This window comes from Labeo rohita, chromosome 3, assembly GCF_022985175.1.
Source record: "Labeo rohita strain BAU-BD-2019 chromosome 3, IGBB_LRoh.1.0, whole genome shotgun sequence".
Taxonomy (NCBI): Eukaryota; Metazoa; Chordata; class Actinopteri; order Cypriniformes; family Cyprinidae; genus Labeo; species Labeo rohita.
This window is the reverse complement of record NC_066871.1, coordinates 19,456,144-19,475,475: the sequence shown is the minus strand read 5'-3', so window position 1 is coordinate 19,475,475 and position 19,332 is coordinate 19,456,144. Positions and strand designations below refer to the sequence as shown.

General features: G+C 36.2%; 1 protein-coding gene across 2 annotated transcripts in view; it reads right to left on the bottom strand.

The window, feature by feature from the left end:
* Window positions 1-567: 567 nt before the first annotated feature.
* cpt1a2b (carnitine palmitoyltransferase 1A2b) overlaps window positions 568-19,332 on the bottom strand; it is a 48,558-nt gene continuing 29,793 nt past the window's right edge. For both annotated transcript variants that reach the window (XM_051099420.1, XM_051099429.1), the window contains 9 exons: window positions 13,423-13,611; window positions 13,236-13,341; window positions 12,781-12,897; window positions 8,914-9,078; window positions 8,532-8,660; window positions 3,406-3,561; window positions 3,001-3,114; window positions 2,830-2,922; window positions 568-2,672 (listed from right to left, as the gene is read on the bottom strand). In XM_051099420.1, the coding sequence (XP_050955377.1) occupies window positions 2,562-2,672; window positions 2,830-2,922; window positions 3,001-3,114; window positions 3,406-3,561; window positions 8,532-8,660; window positions 8,914-9,078; window positions 12,781-12,897; window positions 13,236-13,341; window positions 13,423-13,611 (1,180 nt within the window). In that variant the 3' untranslated portion in view covers window positions 568-2,561. The remainder of the gene's footprint in view (window positions 2,673-2,829; window positions 2,923-3,000; window positions 3,115-3,405; window positions 3,562-8,531; window positions 8,661-8,913; window positions 9,079-12,780; window positions 12,898-13,235; window positions 13,342-13,422; window positions 13,612-19,332) is intronic.

Below are 19,332 nucleotides of genomic sequence, written 5' to 3'. Positions count from 1 at the left end.
CCCACCCTCTTTCAAGTCTGCACCTTTTTTTTTTTTTTTTTTTTTTGTGGTAGGACACATTGCAACTAATAAAACTGAAGGTGTTTTATTTAAGCAATAAGGCAGTGCTAGTGTTAATGTCGGCAAGTTTGAATTCTTATTACGCACGACGCGCTGCGGAGGGTTACACACTAATGAATTTTTTATAGCCTGTTAAGGTTTTGGCAGCTTGCAGAGCTGAGTAGATTACTTATAAATCGTAGTCCGTTGCTGACTCCTAATCACATGACAACAATTGTAGTTAGTAACATAATCTATTACATTACACATTTTAGGTAATCAGAGTACTTTTAGATTACCTTTGGATTACTTTTGACCGATGTCGTTTATCAAACTGATTTATATAGTATATCTTGTACCATATAAAAATACAAAGATTAAGAAAATATATTCAATTCATTGTTATTAACAACGTGAAGTCTATTAAATATTCCATTACTTCAGGGTTTCCAAAGAAAGAGAAAGGTGCACATGCAAATGTGATACTTAATTATTAAAATAGGTTAAAGAGGATCAGATGAGAAAAAGTTCTCATGAATTCAGGAATTTTAATGTTTGAAAAACAAAACCCTTCTAAAGACAAAAACGCATAATTAACCTACAGAGTGATCATTCAAATACAAATGAGATTCTTCCACTTCTGATACTTTCATAAAAGGAGAAACGATATTGACGATGTTCTTGTGTTGTTATATTCAGTTAGACTAATATCAGTAGTTCATCAGTAGCTGACGCAATGCTGAAACACTTCCTAAACCATGCAACTATTGACTGGTTTTGTGTGAATGTCCACAAAACTTGAAGACTTTCTGAATGTATATAAGTGGTAGGCTATTTTAGAAAGGAAAATTTAAAAGGTAAAAGAGGAATTTGGTAGAATCAATAAATGTCGAATAATTATTGCTATTGTGTGAATAATATGTGATCATGTAATCCATAAAAAGTAACTGTAGTCTGATTACAAGTATTTTAAAATGTAATTCAATCTAATTACAAGTACTTAATTGTTGGAATCTGATAACGTAATCCATAATCAGTTACTAAAAAGTAACAAAGAAAGTACTTGGAAGGATGTCACAGGAATATCTAATATTTCAAAGCAATAAAAAGAGTTTTATTTTATCCTATTTACCTGCAAGTAAAAACATATTATGACTTACAGAAGTAAAAGAAAGTCATACTGTGCTTTGAACATGTATTTATGCATTCCTGAGATGTTTGCATACATGAGACCTTTTGAAAAGCAAATGATATTAGTGTAACTGAATATAACAACACAAGAACATTGTCAATATTGTTTCAATATCGTTTCTAAGTATCAGACATGGAAGAATCTCATAATTTATTTATATTGCATTAAAAAACATAAGAACATCTAATGCATGACTTGTGCTGCATCATCAGTTAATCAAGCAGATCCACTGATACTTATTTATAACCACAGCTTTAACAGAAGTAATCAGGCAAGTTTATCCATTTAACATCTGAAAAGAGATTCATGGACCATCCTGAACCAGTGAACTTGATAGATTCATGCCTGTACAGATAACATCACCACACAGATTTCTTCTTTCTTTCAAGGTTTGGCAGGTTAACTCAGCCCCACGCAATTTCAAGGGACCCCATGTCAGCCAAGCAATGTACACTGATATGAATAGAAATGCGAAAGGGTAACTTTTTTCCAAGTATTGCAGACCTCTTTGGTAACAGTCAATTAAATGTCATTTCACTGACAGCTTTTAATCATCCATTTCTTGAACCATCTTAAATAATGAAGGAAGAATCCTCCTTGCCTGCAAATTAATCTTCTTTATTTAATTCATCTTTTTCAAATTCATTTACAAAATAAAGGGCGAAACTCAACACACATTAAAAACTACACTTCTTAGAAAAGAACAGCTTGTTAACAGTACTCTTAAAGGAACAACTTTCTAATTCGTTTACCCCTAAAAGGTTGATAGTATTTCCTTAAGGCTACATATTACAACTCCAAGGTACTAATATGCACCTTTTAGATAAGAAAGATCTCCCTCATCCTAACGGTACAATTTTTGCATTTTGCTTTTCTGGTAGTGACCGCAATAAAACAAAATCACTCATCATAACTGTTTTTAATAGGCGCAATATAGGTTTTATGGGGGAAAGAGCTGTCGTTAATGTTTCCACCAGACTAATGCTGTAGTTTCAACCACACATCCTCTCTTCATAACCATACCCTGGTAAAGACACAACCACAGATTTCAGAAAACTTAAACACACACAGTATAGGTGACTGGCCTGACACCTTTTTGCTGTTTACAGAGCTGTCAATCAGACAGACAGACGTAATTCCTCAGGACAGCCGTTTTAGGTGCACAGTAAAACTGCAGCAGCTGCAATTAGCAAAACCTTTACCTTTGACATTGGGATAGATCCAGTATATCACAAACTCAAACCCAACAAACATAAGAGAATTAAATAAGAAGCTTACACAAATAATGAGATAAATATGAACCCATCTTTAAACAAATGTGCAGCAGGATTTATGACTGTTTGTCAGGGCTGGCTTTGGTGGTTTCCTTAAAGTCTGGGTTCAGCAGAGTCATAAGATCCATCATGGCTTGACTGATCTGAGAGCCAAACTTATGAGAGTTCTATAGACAAGAAAAATGAACACTGCACTTTAGTTTAATATGGTATATAATCATAAAATAAAGTAACTTATCTGTCAAAACAGTACACCAAATGCCTGTTAAATATAAGAATAATAAACCAAGTAACTGTAGTGATTTGGGGTTGTTTTGCTCTTACAGTCTCTGTGCAGGAGTGCTTGCAAGACACATGGAAGTTGATCATTTCTTCACCCATTATAATGTAAGATACACCATAGCCATCATCAGCCACCTTACACAGGAACAAAACATGAGCACAGTGAATGCATGAGCTCTTCTACCAGTTTATGCATGTTGATCAGTTACTCACCGGTCCAAAGCCTCCTCCCAGCGAGATAAATTCAGGATGGTTGACCAAATCAAACAACTCCGTCTGCTGCACAGGAGTCTGAGAGGTGGAGAGGCGCCAGGGTTCTGACAGGACCTGGAAGTCACATACAGCCACACACACAAATGAACCAACTGCTTCACACACACGCATCCATTTAGCGATGACTGGCCTTTGTATCACATATTTAAACAAACTATAAGCTAACAAACCAATGTTTATCCACTAGTTTAGTTATAAAGTGAATCATTTAACTCCCTAAAGCTATTATGACTGTTTGATGACTTATCGGTGGTTTTAGAGTGGTCGGAGATAAGACGTTTTTGGATGATCTCATCCAGGAATGCAAGAAATGAATCAGTCTCCCCAATACAAACAAACACTAACCTCTTTAAGGAAAGGAGACTCTACTCCCAGGTATTTTGAGACCACATATAGGCAGAAGAGGTGCCTGTCAATGCCAGATCCTGTCATGGCCAGGCGGTAGAGGTTCTGATGCTTCTCAGCAGCCTTTCGTAACAGCTTTTGGCAATGTTCTCTGTCCTATGAATAAAAGTCAGGCTTAATAAAATAACTGCCTTGCGAGAAGTTACATAATAGTGCAAAGTAAACTTTGTGTGCCTTATATTTCCAGCCTTGTTTCTTAAAGAGATAGTGGCCTAAAAATAAAACTTACCCTATGATTTACTCACCCTCAAGCCATCCTAGGTGTTTATGACTTTTTTTTTTTTTTTTTCAAATGAATACAGTTATATAAAAAAATGTCCTAACTCTTTCAGCTTTATAATGGCAGTGAATGGGCATTGAGATTTTGAAGTCCAATGAAGTGCATCCATCCATCATATTAACCAGGGGGTTAACAGAGGCCTTCTGAAGCGAATCAATGCATTTGTGTAAGAAAAATCTTTATAAACCATAATCTCTAGCTTCCGCTAACTGTTGTTTGCGTGTTCAGAGAGCAGTGTTTCAGCAGATGACGTAGGTAAACACGAAGAGCGTGAATGCGAGAGAGCATAATAAAACAGCGTTCACAAATTGGAAGTACAAAATGGGAATTTGTAAAGAAAAATGTTGGAGGATTTTGATATAAGCCAAGAGGAGACTAGTTTTCCTTTGCTGTAAACAAAACTTGGTTCTCGCGAGACTAGCATATTCTCACGTTACTCTTATGCTACACCTATGTCCTATGTCATGTGCTATGCACATACGACAGTAAGCCGAAGCTAGAGATTACAGTTTATAAAGTTTTCAATATGGATTTTTCTTACACAAACACATGAAATTGCTTCAGAAGGCTTTTATTAATCCCCCCGAGCTGTGTGGGGCACTTTTGTGATGGATGGATGCACTTTATTGGACTTCAAAATCTCAACACCCATTTGCTGTCATTATAAAGCTTGGAAGAGTCAAGACCTTTTGTACTAGTACTCTGATTGTATCTGTCTGAAAGAATAAAGTCATATACAACTTGGATGGCTTGAGGGTGAGTACATCATAGGGTAATTTTCATTTCTGGGTGAACTATCCCTTTAAGTAAATATACCAATTTTTGAAAAATCGATCTCACTCATAAAGGATTAATTATGGAGGTCTGTGGCACAACTAAAAACCAAGTCAGGAATCTTAGTGTGATTCTGGAGTCAGACCTTAGTTTCAGTAGTCATGTCTAAGCAGTAACTAAATCAGCATACTATCATCTCAAAAACATTGCAAGAATTAGATGTTTTGTTTCCAGTCAAGACTTGGAGAAACTTGTTCATGCTTTTTATCACAAGCAGGGTGGATTACTGTAATGGTCTCCTCACTGGCCTTCCCAAGAAAACCATTAATTACATTTAAATCTAGACTCAAAACTCATCTGTTTAGCTGTGCATTTACTGAATGAACACTGTGCTAAGTCCAAACTGATTGCACTATGTATAATCCTTTTCCATTTTTAACTGTCTTAAATTTATTTTAAATCAATTTTAAATCATTTTAAAAGTTTTTAAATTTTTTTTGTTTGTTTTATTGTTGTGATTATTGTTTTTATAATTATTCTACTGCCCTTTTTTTGTGAATTATTGTTTTTATTATTGTTTTTATGATTATTCTACTTTATTTTATGTAAAGCACTTTGAATTACCTTTGTGTATAAAATGTGCTATATAAATAAACTTGCCTTGCCTTGCCTATCAATGTATTCAAATTAAGCTTATAAATTAGGGCTGCACGATTAATTGAAGGTGATTGTCACGTGCATTTTTTCAGTGAAGCCTGTTGTGTAATCAGTAGCAAATCTCCAGCAGGTGCTTTCAGATGGAGCAGCATTTAGTACACAGAGCCTAAAGCGTTCATTATTGCAGACGATTTAATCACGCGATTATAAAATCGACAGAAATCGTTCACGATAATGACACCTTTTTGCGTAGCTTTTAGTGAAGTACGGCTCTGTGTAGAAATGCAGCTACATCTGAAAATACCACATTTAATAACGTTTTTACTCCAAACTCACTTCATAACATCAGTCCAGTGTTTGAAATAAATCCTTTTGTGAGATGATGTGGCTTTTTACACAGAATAAGGCATGCACAGTATTTATAGTATTCTAAGCAGTGATAAACGCATTGCATTATTATTATACTGTTATACTGTATAATAAGGAAAATTATAATAAGAAGAACTCAGACAAACCATACATTGTCATAGTCGTGTGTTGAATCAATGAAAGCAGTTCAATCTTCTGTTTATTTAGCTGCAGCGATCGTGATTTCCTGGGTGTCTTTTTTGGGCATATTTGGAGTTTCCGCGCGAGAACAGAACAGAACTACTGATCACAAAACCGTGCTTTATTTATTTTGATTAATCATGATTACGATTTAATTCCGATTTATTGTGCAGCCCTAATATAAATAGACTGTTTATTGAATTATTAAAATAATTAAATATTTTAAAAGAAAATTATATGATAAATAATACAAGAATAAATCATTTTTGCATGCAAACTTTAAATAGCATTTTAATAAAGTATTTACAAATAGCTAAATAGCTTTTCTTTATTATTTTGCCACATGATTTTCTTTATCAATTAGCCAATTAAGTTATAGTTCATATTATTATATTATTAAGTTATAACCCGTAAAAGCTTTGTTCGTCTTCGGACCACAGTTTAAGATATTTTGGATGAAAACTGCTACATTTCACATTGATTTTTATCAGAATGCCTCAGCTGACTGGAGCTAGCTGTAAATACAAAGATTCTTCTAATTCCGTCTGTTACTGATGGCACCGCACAGAGGAAGTCAGGAATGCTACCTAAAAATAAAATGAAAGAATCGTTTGTCTATTTATAGGTTCAAAATGTTTCATGTTTAAAAATTTAGTTAAAGGGTTACTCCACCCCAAAATGAAAATTTTGTCATTAACCACTTACCCCCATGTCGTTCCAAACCCGTAAAAGCTTTGTGTGTCTTTGGAACACAATTTAAGATATTCTGGATGAAAAACACGAGGTTTGTGACTGTCCCATTGACTGCCAAGTAAATACCACTGTCAAGACCCAGAAATGTACGAAAGACATTGTCAAAATAGTCCATCTGCCATCAGTGGTTCAGTCTGAATTTTATGAAATGACAAGAATACTTTTTGTACGTAAAGAAAAAAAACATGGATACATTTTCTACGAATATTTACGCTTTGATTTGAACAAAGACAGCATATCCGTGTGGTGCAGCTGACACAGAATGGCGTACGCAGTTTGTGTCTAGCGGATACTCTCCAAAATGACGTTACGCTGACGCGGAGGAGACGAATTGTTAAATAAAATCTTTTTTTTTTTTAAGAGTACAAAAGTATTCTCATCGCTTCATAAAATTCAGATTGAACCACTGATGGCAGATGGACTATTTTGACGATGAATTTCATACTTTTCTGGGCCATGACTGTTACTTACTTGGCAGTCAATGGACAGTCACAAACCTCCTGTTTTTCATCTAAAATATCTTAAATTGTGTTCCAAAGACAGACAAAGCTTTTACGGGTTTGGAACAACATGGGGGTAAGTGATTAATAACAAAATTTTCATTTTGGGATGGAGTAACACTTTAACTAAATTTTTAAAGGGGTCATCGGATGCCCATTTTCCACAAGTTGATATGATTCTTAATGTAAAATCTCTAATATACTTTGATTAAAAATTCTCAATGGTTTTGTAAAACAACACCCTTTTTACCTTGTCAAAATGAGCTCTTCAAAAATCATCTCATTCTAAGGGGTTGTTCCTTTAAATGCAAATGAGCTCTGCTCACCCCGCCCCTCTCTTCTCTCTGTGGAGAGAAGAGATCTTGTTTACTTTAGCCGCATTTAGCCGCATTTAGCCGCATTTTGCTGCTAAACTTCCTAACTACCATGTTATAAGGAAAGGTGATCGCAAAGATTCATAAACAAACCCTTATACTCACTTCTGCTGCAAGTTAAGCTGGATCACGAATGATTCGCGCAAACATAGACAGATATACGTAGATCGGGAGGCGCATTCCCTTCACAAATGTAATCTACTGCATCTTCAGTGGCTCAGATGTCGGGAGTAAATGACGACCACTATGTTCATTATTACATCCAGCAACACAACACCTCAATCGCTCAATCTGAGATATTCTTGTATAACTTGCATCCCTGCTCTGGCATCAAAACATGGAAAGTTACTAGACTGTGACAGCTAGTCTAAGGTAAGAGCTCATGTCAATCAACTATCATGGGAGTGGCCTCTGGCATCTGAGAATGGCTCGATTTGAAAAAGGGGATATTATTTTTACAGATTAATTAAAAACCCCTCATAGATTTGTACATACACTGCCAACACACATTAATGTTCAAACGACATGAAAAAGTGAACTTAGCATCCGATGACCCCTTTAAACATGAAACATTTTGAACCTATAAACAGATAAACGATTCTTTCATTTTATTTTTAGGTAGCATTCCTGACTTCCTCTGTGCGGTGCCATCAGTAACAGACGGAATTAGAAGAATCTTTGTATTTACAGCTAGCTCCAGTCAGCTGAGGAATTCTGATAAAAATCAATGTGAAATGTACTTTGCTGATAGGGTTTCAACAGTTCCTTCTTTAAAAAGTCCCCGAAAAAGTAGAAGGAAGAACTCATAAAAATTCAAAGCATTGACTTAATCTCTTCTGCTTCCAATGCAAGGACGAAGGCACAGCTTTACAAAAAAGTGCAAAGTAAACTTTGTGTGCATTATTTTTCCAGCCTATGGCTTGCTGTTTGTTTCTTAAAGGGAATTAAATGAAAAATGAAAATTACCCCATGATTTACTCGCCCTTAAGCCACCCTAGGTGTATATGACTTTCTTTTTTCAGATGAATACAAACAGTTATATTAAAAAATGGCTTTGTCAAGCTTTTTTATGGGCGTTCAGATTTTAAAGTCCAATAAGGTGCATCCATCCATCATTAAAAGTACTCCACACAGTTTCAGGGGTTAAGAATTAAGAAGAAGAATTGGCAAAAAATTGACCTCTCCTGCTTCCAGTGCAAGGACAAAGGCACAGCTTTCATTGGAGCAGGATCGCACGGTCTCAGTGCGACCCTCACGAAACAAACGAGTCATGGAGGCTTCATATGTCAGACAAAAAGTCCCTCTGTCCTAAAGGTCAAAAAACAAAAAAAGATAGTGGTCTAGAAAACTTCCTTTGTGAATCACATAGTATTATTAGAGCTGTACTGCAAGCAAAACGAGAGTATGGACACATTACGAAAGACAAATTAGAGGAAGTCCCTTCCCAGGGCCAAATAATGGCCTATTAGGAATGTTGACCTTCAATATGTGACACTTTTCTCATGCACATTTATTATTATCAATGCTTTCGCCTTGCCAAGAGGATGAAGATGTGAATTACCCTGTAGTATGCCAGCTGCAGGGCCATCTGTACAAATGAATCTGGGCTCATTTTCATTTTCTTGATGCGCCCTTTGCCAAATTCTCTGAAGGGGAACACATGACAGTCCACATCATCAGCCAGTGCTCGCGCAACAGCAAGCGACTCGGACACCTGCGTCTGAACCTACAGAAAGACAGCAGAGAAAGGAGATTAATATGCCTGTTATTTGTTTTTAATTTATTTGGCTTCTCGAAGAACACTGCTGAATGTTGCATAACTAATAACAACACACTTATGTGAAATCAAAAATATGTTTGGCAACGTGTCATGCACTGGGATCATGGTTTATCATGGAAGAACACAAAAATGCTACTTTCTATAGTTACCCATTTGCTTGTTCGGGAAAATTAAGAGAAATATCCTAGATCTGAGAAAGAAAGAAAAATACTCCTAAATGTTTTATGCACTTTTCTGAAACTATTCTGCCAATCAGAGTAAAAGAACACCATGATAGATGATAAACATGATGATATAAGACACACTTTGAATATTACCACGTGTTTGACAGCAGAAGACTTTATTAGCCTACTAATATTAATACTAATAATTTTTCAATCTGATCGGATTGCATTCCCCTACACTAAAGCAACAAAGTGTTTTTATTTCGGTGTAAAGTATCCTTTTAGGAATACTTGCACGCATCACTTCCTTTCCTTTTCCTTTCCTTACAAAGACTTAAATTAAATTGTTATATGTTTTTCATTGTTTAAAAGAACTTGTGTGCTAGCCACTGGGCATGTCCATAATATCACGTAAACTACAATTTCTGCTTCCACTGTCACGAATACGCACAAGGAAGTTGTCGAAAAATAAATAATCCCCTCATTTGCAAGTTACCTACCAGCCCTGAGAAGAGGCTCCAGGGAAAACCCCTAAATAACTGGACACATTTTCAGACCTTCAAAACATCACAGTGAAGAGACTAAGTGCCATACAGAGTTTTGTTAAATATTGCTATAGCAATCATAAGACATTCTTATAGTAATTATTAAACAAATTATAGAAAGGTTAATTATTAAGTTTCTAAATAAAAAGCCAAACTGCATACTTGCACGAGCCAGTGCAACATTACTGAACCTTAAAGATATGAAACTCAAGGTTTCCCTTAAATACGGGATCATCAGATTACACTCAGATAAGATTGACTGGCTGTTAAATAACAGCATACAATGATTGTGTAACTCTTACGTGCTGCCCTGCTTTACACAAATTTTATAAAGGCTTTATGGAGCACTAGAGTACCATTTAATAATAAAATTAAGAAACAAATTAAATGCATTAAGTAAAATAAAATGACACTAATAAATAAATATTAAACAGTAAATAAATGAATTCATAGTTAACTAGATAAAAAAGTTTGTCAAGACAAACTTTAAGTTGGCTTGAGAAAGCCGTACCAGAAAGTTTGAAAAAGTTTGAAAAGTTTAAGAAGTTTTAAAAAGTTTTAAGTTTGGATAGCTTTCAGTCTGAAATAGTTAGAAGTTTAAAGTAGTTTTAAAAGGTTAACGTTTGAATACAGTCTGTCAGATAGATAGATAATTAACATGTTAGTATGACTCTAACATTAACAAGTTACTAGCATGTTGCTAGCACGTTTTTTGGCTGTTCAGGCAGCAGGCAGTTCACCTGTTCCGGTCAAACAAGGGACCCATGAATAACTATCACAAAAAAACAAACAAACAAAAAAAAATACACACACACAGCTGTGGATCATTCAGTAAAACAACACTGTATTAAGAATCATGAGGATGTAAACTTTTGAACAAGGTCATTTTATAAATTCAACTATTATTTTCTCTTGTGGACTATATGTACACATATTTTATGTGAAATATCTTATTCAGGTCAGTAATACATAAACAATATCATGCATTTTGTATGATTCCTCTTATTTTGGTAAAATAATTACCATTTTTAATAATTCTGAAGTGGGGATGTAAACTTTTGACCTCAACTGCAACATTTAAACATGAATAAAGACTTTGTACATTTGTACATTCGTTTGTTGACATATTTACATTATTATTTGTTAATTAACAAAAAAACTGATAATTCATTCAGTAATTTTTAATTCTTTTGATTCCTTCCAGGATTTCAAAATTGCCTAAAATAACCATGAGTTGACTTTGTTATCCTATTGTTTTCATTTTTACTAAAGGTAATGACTGAAAAGAAGTTTGATCATTAGCGTGCAGTCATTACCACCTAATCAACCAGCTCTAATGTGCAAGACATAATGCTCTACAGAGAATGGATAAAGCAATGCAAAAACACATAATATTAAATCAATAAGCCCCAAGAAGCCATGGTTTTCAGTGAATTTATAACAGCTAAGGGTCGTTGTTAGGCACGTTAGGTTGTTAGGGCGTTGTTATAAATTCACTGTAACCCACGTCTTCAGGGGGCTTATTGATTTTATAAAATGGTTATTCCATATACGTAGCAAGGTTTCACAAAATAAAACAGAGCAAACAAAGTATATAAATGATATAAATAAAAACATTATTCTTCCACCAAACAATGTAGTTCCTCAGAAACAGTTGTGGTTGCAACAATAGGTGAAATTCAGATATTTCAGACACTTTAGAAATCCTGACCAAGACATGTCTGGGAGAAAGAGGAAGTATGGTCACATCACAGTCCTCCATACTACTCAGCCTATACTGAAACAGTCTAATGTGTCAATGTTCTAGAAACTTTATAAAATAAACATGTCTTGCATGTCCTTTCACAAGCAGATTCATAACCTGCTCCGACGGTAAAAATGGGAATGGTAAAACTTTATTTTGATAGTCCACTTTAGACATTCTACTAACAGCAAGTAACTTTGCAACTGCATGTCAACTAGTCATTAGAGTATTAGTAGACTGTCTGCTTAATATTTTCTAACACTCTTGTAAATTTTGCAATTATATGTCAACTTATTCTACTAACCCTAAACCTAACCTAACAGTCTGCTCTGAGAGTTAGTAGACATGTAGTTGCAAATTAATGAGAATTAGTTGACATGTAGTTGCAAAGTTACTTATAGTTAGTAAAATGTCTAAAGTGGACTATCAAAATAAAGTGTAACCATGGGAATTTTCAGTGCTTTCACTATTTTCCTACAGCCACTTTCTATTTTGTGAAGTTCAGCAATGTTTCACTGCACATCAGAACTATATTCTATGGTATTTCTCATTGTGATCAAAGATTAAGGAAATTTTGGCCTGTGTGTTCCTCATATTTATAGTCCTGTGAAACATGAAGTTACGGCTGGACAATTGTATGCTCTTAGTCATCCTGTTATGCTAAAAAGTTTAAATATGAAAGGGCGTATACTTCACATATGTTTTGCTCATAATCATTTCTAGGGGTGCCAATAATTGCAGCCAAGGTTTTTAGGGAAAAACGTTCATTTCATAAGGTTAGATTTTTGTCTTTTTTTAAATTAAAGATTAAATTAGCCAAATTTGCAATAACATTCTCAACTAATGGTCATTTCAGGAAAAAACACTGCTTTTATGGTCTAAAATAAGCTTGCTTTCTGTTTTGCAGTATCTAAACCAAATCTAGAACTGATAAGGTTAAGAAACTCAATTTGCTGTGGAATGGCACCAAATCTGTCAATGAATCTCTCTTCAAAATATCATAAAGAGGAGGGAGGAGAAGGAAGAAGGAAGAAGACATTATTTGTCTGTTTATGTGCATACGTGCATGTCTTGCGAGTATTTTTTACAGATATCATAAAAAACCTGATGTTTCACATGATATCAAGGACATGCCAAGATTTGATGATGAACACAGAAAACGTAAACTGAGAAAAGAGAAAGTTTTTCATCTTGCCTCTGCCGGTATGTCCCAGTTCAAGCGTTGAGGAGGTGGTAAGGAGCGCTCAATCTCTCCCCTGCAGTTTCCATCTGCGGTGTAACCCAAATGAAATGTGTCTGTGGCCAGAGTGAACTAAGAGAGTGAAATATACAATCACACAGCTGCTTGCAGTTTTACCAATCGTAACATTCGTTAATTAAAGAACACCACACATTTGATGTAAAGGTTTAGTGTGTTTGGAGGCGTGAATGGAATGTCTCTTGTAGACGGCTGCCGCGGAGGACGTCAAAGTGGTCTTTTGTCCCAAACAGAACCCCCACAGACTCATTAACGGTGTATACTAAAATCATTGTCGTAAATGATTTAAAGGAAATGGGCAGTGGGTTGGTGACTAATATTGAAACTTGAACCTTGACATTTGATGCTGACGAACGCTAAGTTCGTTACTGCTCTCCTACTCCTACACTTACCTCCCACAGGTGGGCCACCACAGGTGCATCGGCCCAAGAATGTTCTGCATTCAGGCCATTCTTTCCATTCTTATACACCACGACTGAAAACGACTTATCGAACCACCTGAGGGAAGGAGGACAGAAGTGAATCCAGTACTGGACGCACAAAGTTTCTCAATACAAACCAGTTATGCAGCTCTTCTACCTGTCATAGCATTTTCCGTGAAGGAGGGATTTGGCATAGCGGTCCAAGTTCACTGCGGGATCCTCCCCCATCATGCCTTCTTCCTGATCATCTAGCGTGACGAAGAAGGCCGCTTTCTCAATGCAGTCCAGTGAGCGCTTGTTAACTCCAGAGCTGAAGAACTGCTTCCTCACCTGGGCCCAGGGTTTCCTGAGATTAAGAAAAACAGTTCAAGACACACACACAACAAATGTCTTATTGAAGAACTTTTACTGATCCACATGCACTTCTAACTGATAAGGTAAACTTCCTTGTAGATGTCTAAATGAGATCTTCATAGGTGGGGAAATCTTAAGAATGTTAGTAAGGTTATATTTGGTTTTGAATCAGGAAGAACATGCATGCTTCCCATGCTTCTAATCTATTGTTGATTTACTGTAAATGTCCTAAAATATGTATTAAAAAAACCAAAAGAACTTTTGCTGACTCTGTCTGACCATTTGGAAAACATTGCTATGTATCAGTTTGAAGTAAACTTCGGATATACCACCATATTTCATATAATAACATTATCAAGAAAAAGTTAAGCTCACTGTTCTCCCAATTAATAAAAAGTTAATTAACAAAAAATCATTGTAAATTAAATGTATATACAGTGACGATCAAAATTAGGGAACATCCTACAATTTCCTAAATTTCAAGGTCATTGCTTGGGTCAGTATCACTGCAGGATGCCTTTTGGTGTCTTGTACATAAATAACTCATTTGCCATGATAACAAAAAATTACTATGAAAGGGTGTGTTGTATTAGGCTGTTTGTATATTCATAACAGAAGCATTCCTTGGCTCTTTGGATACATTTTCTAGAGTTCTCTGTAGGAGGATGCGTGTTATTTTGTATTTATTTATTTTTTCAAAGTTGAATAAATATCTTATTGTAATATTTTGCCATGCTTTGTGTGTCCACACAGTCATGTGCTGGTCCACCCTGTCATCTTGTATAACACATGTTTTTACATTAAATCTTTTATATATTTTTATGTATTTTAAGTTGAAAGCAAACAAACAAACAACACTGTTTAGGAAAGGGGTGCTCTAAGGTTCCCTTTGTGATGAAAACAAGTTTAATTTATTTGGTTCTGATAGGAAACATTTTGTTTGGCATCAGACTTAGGTGACAATGAATCCTGAGTGCATAAATAAAACAGCCAAAGGTGGAGGAGGAAGTGTCATGGTTTGGGGTTTTTTTTTTTTTTTGCATCTGGAGTTGAGCCTCTTAATCAGCTACATTGGCAGAGTGAATGCAAAGGCTTATCAGAACCTCCTGCAGCAACATGCAGTTCCTTCCCTGTAGATATCTCAAGATCAGCCTACAATTGTCATGTGAAAGAAAGTGGAAGGAGAGTGGACCAAGATCACACCAGCACAGTGTGAGAAACTATGAGCTGATGAGCTGAAGTTATTCAAAGCAAGAGACTCTACACTTCCTACTCATTTCTCACAGCTGTAACCGCCAAAATTTTAACTGTTATCTTCTTTCATGCTACAATGGTTACTCTTCTCTAATTATGATCACTTTATTTTCCAAAGATTTTTGCTGAAATGCCTTAGATATTTTGTCAAACATCTTAGTAGAACAGTGGTATACCCAGCTTTTTTTCTCAAATGAATTTCATTTTTTAAAATAGCAAATTTAACATAGCATTTATCTTCATCATGAAATTTGTCAGATTTCTACTTGTCATGGTTCCTATTACGTTTAATATAGCAGCGACTATGACCACTGGGCATGTTAGCCAATATTGAAAATTCGATTCGAAACCCACTTGTGAGCATCAGTTTGTTAGTAAATGCCATCACAACTGTAGAATGACTCACATTTTATCTAGATCACAATTCACCAAGGAATTAGTAATGTATTAAAGTAATCATTACGAGATTAAACAGCTAATATATCTTAACTTAATAATAGATATTGTGCCTTTTCAAATACAATTAGAGACAGATAAGAAAGGGATATATAGTCACAGTAAACACATAGACAAGCACTTGACTGCTTTATGTTTACAACATTTATCTCTAGGCTGAGATACATAGAGGCCATGTGTACGACTGCTCTCCATTCATTTCTCAAAGAATATGTATTTTGAATAGCTTCAGAGCGTGAAAATGCAGAGTATAAAATTGCTTTTTATTGCAAGTATTGCTTCTTGCATTCAAGCAAAAGTCATTTCATCTATAATATAGTGCACAACATCTTCGCATTTCCTATCTGAGCATGATGCACAGTAGCTTGCCCAGGCTTTTGCCATCTTATAACTTCACAACACACATACTTTTAGAGACAAAAGCAGCGACAGTAAACGGACATAAGTGATTGATTATTGCATTATCTTGCTGCTAAAAAGCACTGATGTTCTGTATCCTGCATCCTCCTACCAACACTCTTTGATGTACATCTGTATAACAGAATTTAGCGGGTCTGTGTACCAGTGTTTTGTGCTCTCATCACAAAGATGCACAAAACCTTCTTTCAGCACATTTCGACACTTTCTCTTGATGGTGTATTGAGCTTTCCCACGCAGTGAATTCCGTGCTATATTCAAAAGATCCCTGAAGACCCAAGCACTTGATCTTCAACCATTTAGGTCAACATGAAGTGGCAGTCTTCTTTCTTGTCAACAGAATTTAATGAGAAAAAAAGGACATGACTTTTTATCCACTAAAATTTAATTGGGGGGTGATGGTAAATGCTCCAGTTTGCAAAGAAGTTTAGCTGACGCCCACACATTTGTTTTGTGTCCTGGTGAAAATTCACTCATGTATGTGTGAATCTGGTACAAGGCGTCAGCCTCACGCTTTCACGTTGTACTTTGCAGCCATTAGCAATCAAGAAAGGAGCAAAGTGTGAACTGTGAGTGTAATTTTCATTTTCAGTTCAAATTCTAACGAAACTATGTACCTATATACAGCGCTTAACAAGTGTATCAGAATACCCAGCAACAACTTGTTTAAAACTAAAAATTGTGTTGTCATTTATTAGGCAAATAACAAATTGAAACAACTAAATAACTAACTTTATTCACACATAATAACCAAAAAACTGATAAACCAAAAATACACTATATTGCCAAAAGTATTCGCTCACCTGCCTTGACTCGCATATGAACTTAAGTGACATCCCATTCCTAATCCATTGGGTTCAATATGACGTCGGTCCACCCTTTGCAGCTATAATAGCTTCAGCTCTTCTGTGAAGGCTGTCCACAAAATTTTTATGAGTGTGTTTATGGGAATTTTTGACCATTCTTCCAGAAGCGCATTTGTGAGGTCACACACTGATGTTGGACGAGAAGGCCTGGCTCTCAGTCTCTGCTCTTATTCATCCCAAAGGTGTTCTGTCGGGTTGATGTCAGGACTCTGTGCAGGCCAGTCAAGTTCATCCACACCAGACTCTGTCATTGATGTCTGTATGGACCTTGCTTTGTGCACTGGTGCACAGTCATGTTGGAAGAGGAAGGGGCCAGCTCCAAATTGTTCCCACAAAGTTGGGAGCATGGAATTGTCCAAAATGTCTTGGTATGCTGAAGCATTCAGAGTTCCTTTCACTGGAACTAAGGGGCCAAGCCCAGCTCCTAAAAAACAACCCCACACCATAATCCCCCACCAAACTTTACACGTGGCACAATGCAGTCAGACAGATGTTCTCCTGGCAACCGGCAAACCCAGACTCGTCCATCAGATTGCCAGATGGAGAAGCGTGATTCGTCACTCCAGAGAACGCGTCTCCACTGCTCTAGAGTCCAGTGGCGGCGTGCTTTACACCACCGCATCCGACGCTTTGCATTGCACTTGGTGATGTATGGCCTGGATGCAGCTGCTCGGCCACGGAAACCCATTCCATAAAGCTCTGTGCGCACTGTTCTTGAGCTAATCAGAAGCCATGACATGAAGTTTGGGGGTCTGTAGCGGTTGACTCCGCAGAAAGTTGGCGACTTCTTCACACTATGCGCCTCAGCATCCACTGACCCCGCTCTGTCAGTTTACATGGCCTACCACTTCGTGGCTGAGTTGGTGTCGTTCCCAAACGCTTCCACGTTCTTACGACACAGCTGACAGTTGACTGTGGAATATTTAGGAGCAAGGAAATTTCATGACTGGACTTGTTGCACAGGTGGCATCCTATCACAGTTCCACGCTGGAACTCACTGAGCTCCTAAGAGTGACCCATTCTTTCACAAATGTTTGTAAAAACAAGTCTGCATGCCTAGGTGCTTGATTTTATACACCTGTGGCCATGGAAGTGATTGGAAGACCTGATTCCAATTATTCGGGTGGCTGAGCGGATAATTTTGGCAATATAGTGTATATATATTTTATTTTTATTTTGTATGGCCTCCTTTGGCCTTGATAAAACTTTGCATTCTTGCTGGCATAATTTTGTATGCACTTTTCCACAGTCTCTGTTGTTACTGAGTTCCAATTAGTTTCTAGTTGTTCCCAAAGACTTGCTTTTGATTAAACTTTTGGGCAATCTATCTTTGAATCCATTCAATCCCAACAATAATTTATTTTAGCATTAGAAACACTACTGTGACTAAAGATCTTATACTTGCTGGTGGATTAAGCATTACATTAACATAAAAAAAATTATCATCAATACTTAGTTTAGGGCAGCTGTGGCACAAACCTTACAATGGGTGGTGGGCTAATAAATGTGTTAAGCGCTGTATATGTAATTGCAAATGAGACCATGCACTCATTGTCACATTTGTGAAAACACCCTTTTCTTTGAAGGGAGTAAAACATTCAAAAAATATTTTGTAAATTAAATATAAGTGAATGAAAAATGAGCTGAGGACAGCAATGTCTCTATAAAGACTATCCACACTTTCTTTGTTGGCCATAGAGTCTGAGGTTATAAATCGATTGCATAATTATAATACTAACAGTTGGCTTCACCAGCTATAAAATGTTAGAGTACACTGTAAAAAGTTGCAACCTGATTTTGTAAGGATTTTTACTTAAGCTTAAAATAACTTCTGTTTATGTAGCCTTTTGTTATCACATAAGGTTATTAATATGAAATTTAGCAAACGAAAGAACAGTTAATGTAAATTATCACATGAATAACTCTTCATTTATTCATTCATTTATAAATGTATTTGTGAACATATTTTCTTTTTATTGTAGGGTGGCGGTTTGCAAAGGGGCACTCTACGTGTCGTTGCCCAAGGGCACCAAAGAATCTTTATCCATTACTGTCAATTAGGCATTAATGGAAGCTTTTTTTCTTCAAGTTATATAACTTGACACTTTGTGTGGTAAACAAGTGCACATTTGGGGTATAACAGAGACGTTGGCAATGTTGCGAAGCAAACGGAGCCAAGATGAACAAAAAAAAAGGGTCTGCTAGTCACACAAAGCTATAAGATGACGTCAGAATTTTAAAGGAGACCTATTATGCCCAAAATGTGTCTGTGAAGTTTCAGCTCAACATACCCTACAGATCATTTATTATATCATTTTGAAAATGTCTATTTTGAGTAGAAGCAGAAACACACTGTTTTCGTGCATGTCTCTTTAAATGCAAATGAGCTGCTGCTCCCCCCCCCCAATTTCTTTATATCAATAAACATTGTCAATACCACCTCCTTGTACCTTTCTAATGTCTGTTTCCAGATAAACTACAGGATCCATAGTACTTCTCCCTCTTCTAAATCCACTCTGATACATTGAAATAATACCTATACTTTCTACATAATGGGTTAGCCTTTCTGTTATCATTCTTTTCATCACCTTTCCAATATGAGAGGTAAGTGCTATCGGTCTGTAATTACTAGGGTCTACTGCATCCTTTCCCGGTTTCCTAATAGAGATGATGATTGCCTCTTTCCAGCTGATAGGAAGTTTCCCCTCTTTCCATACCTT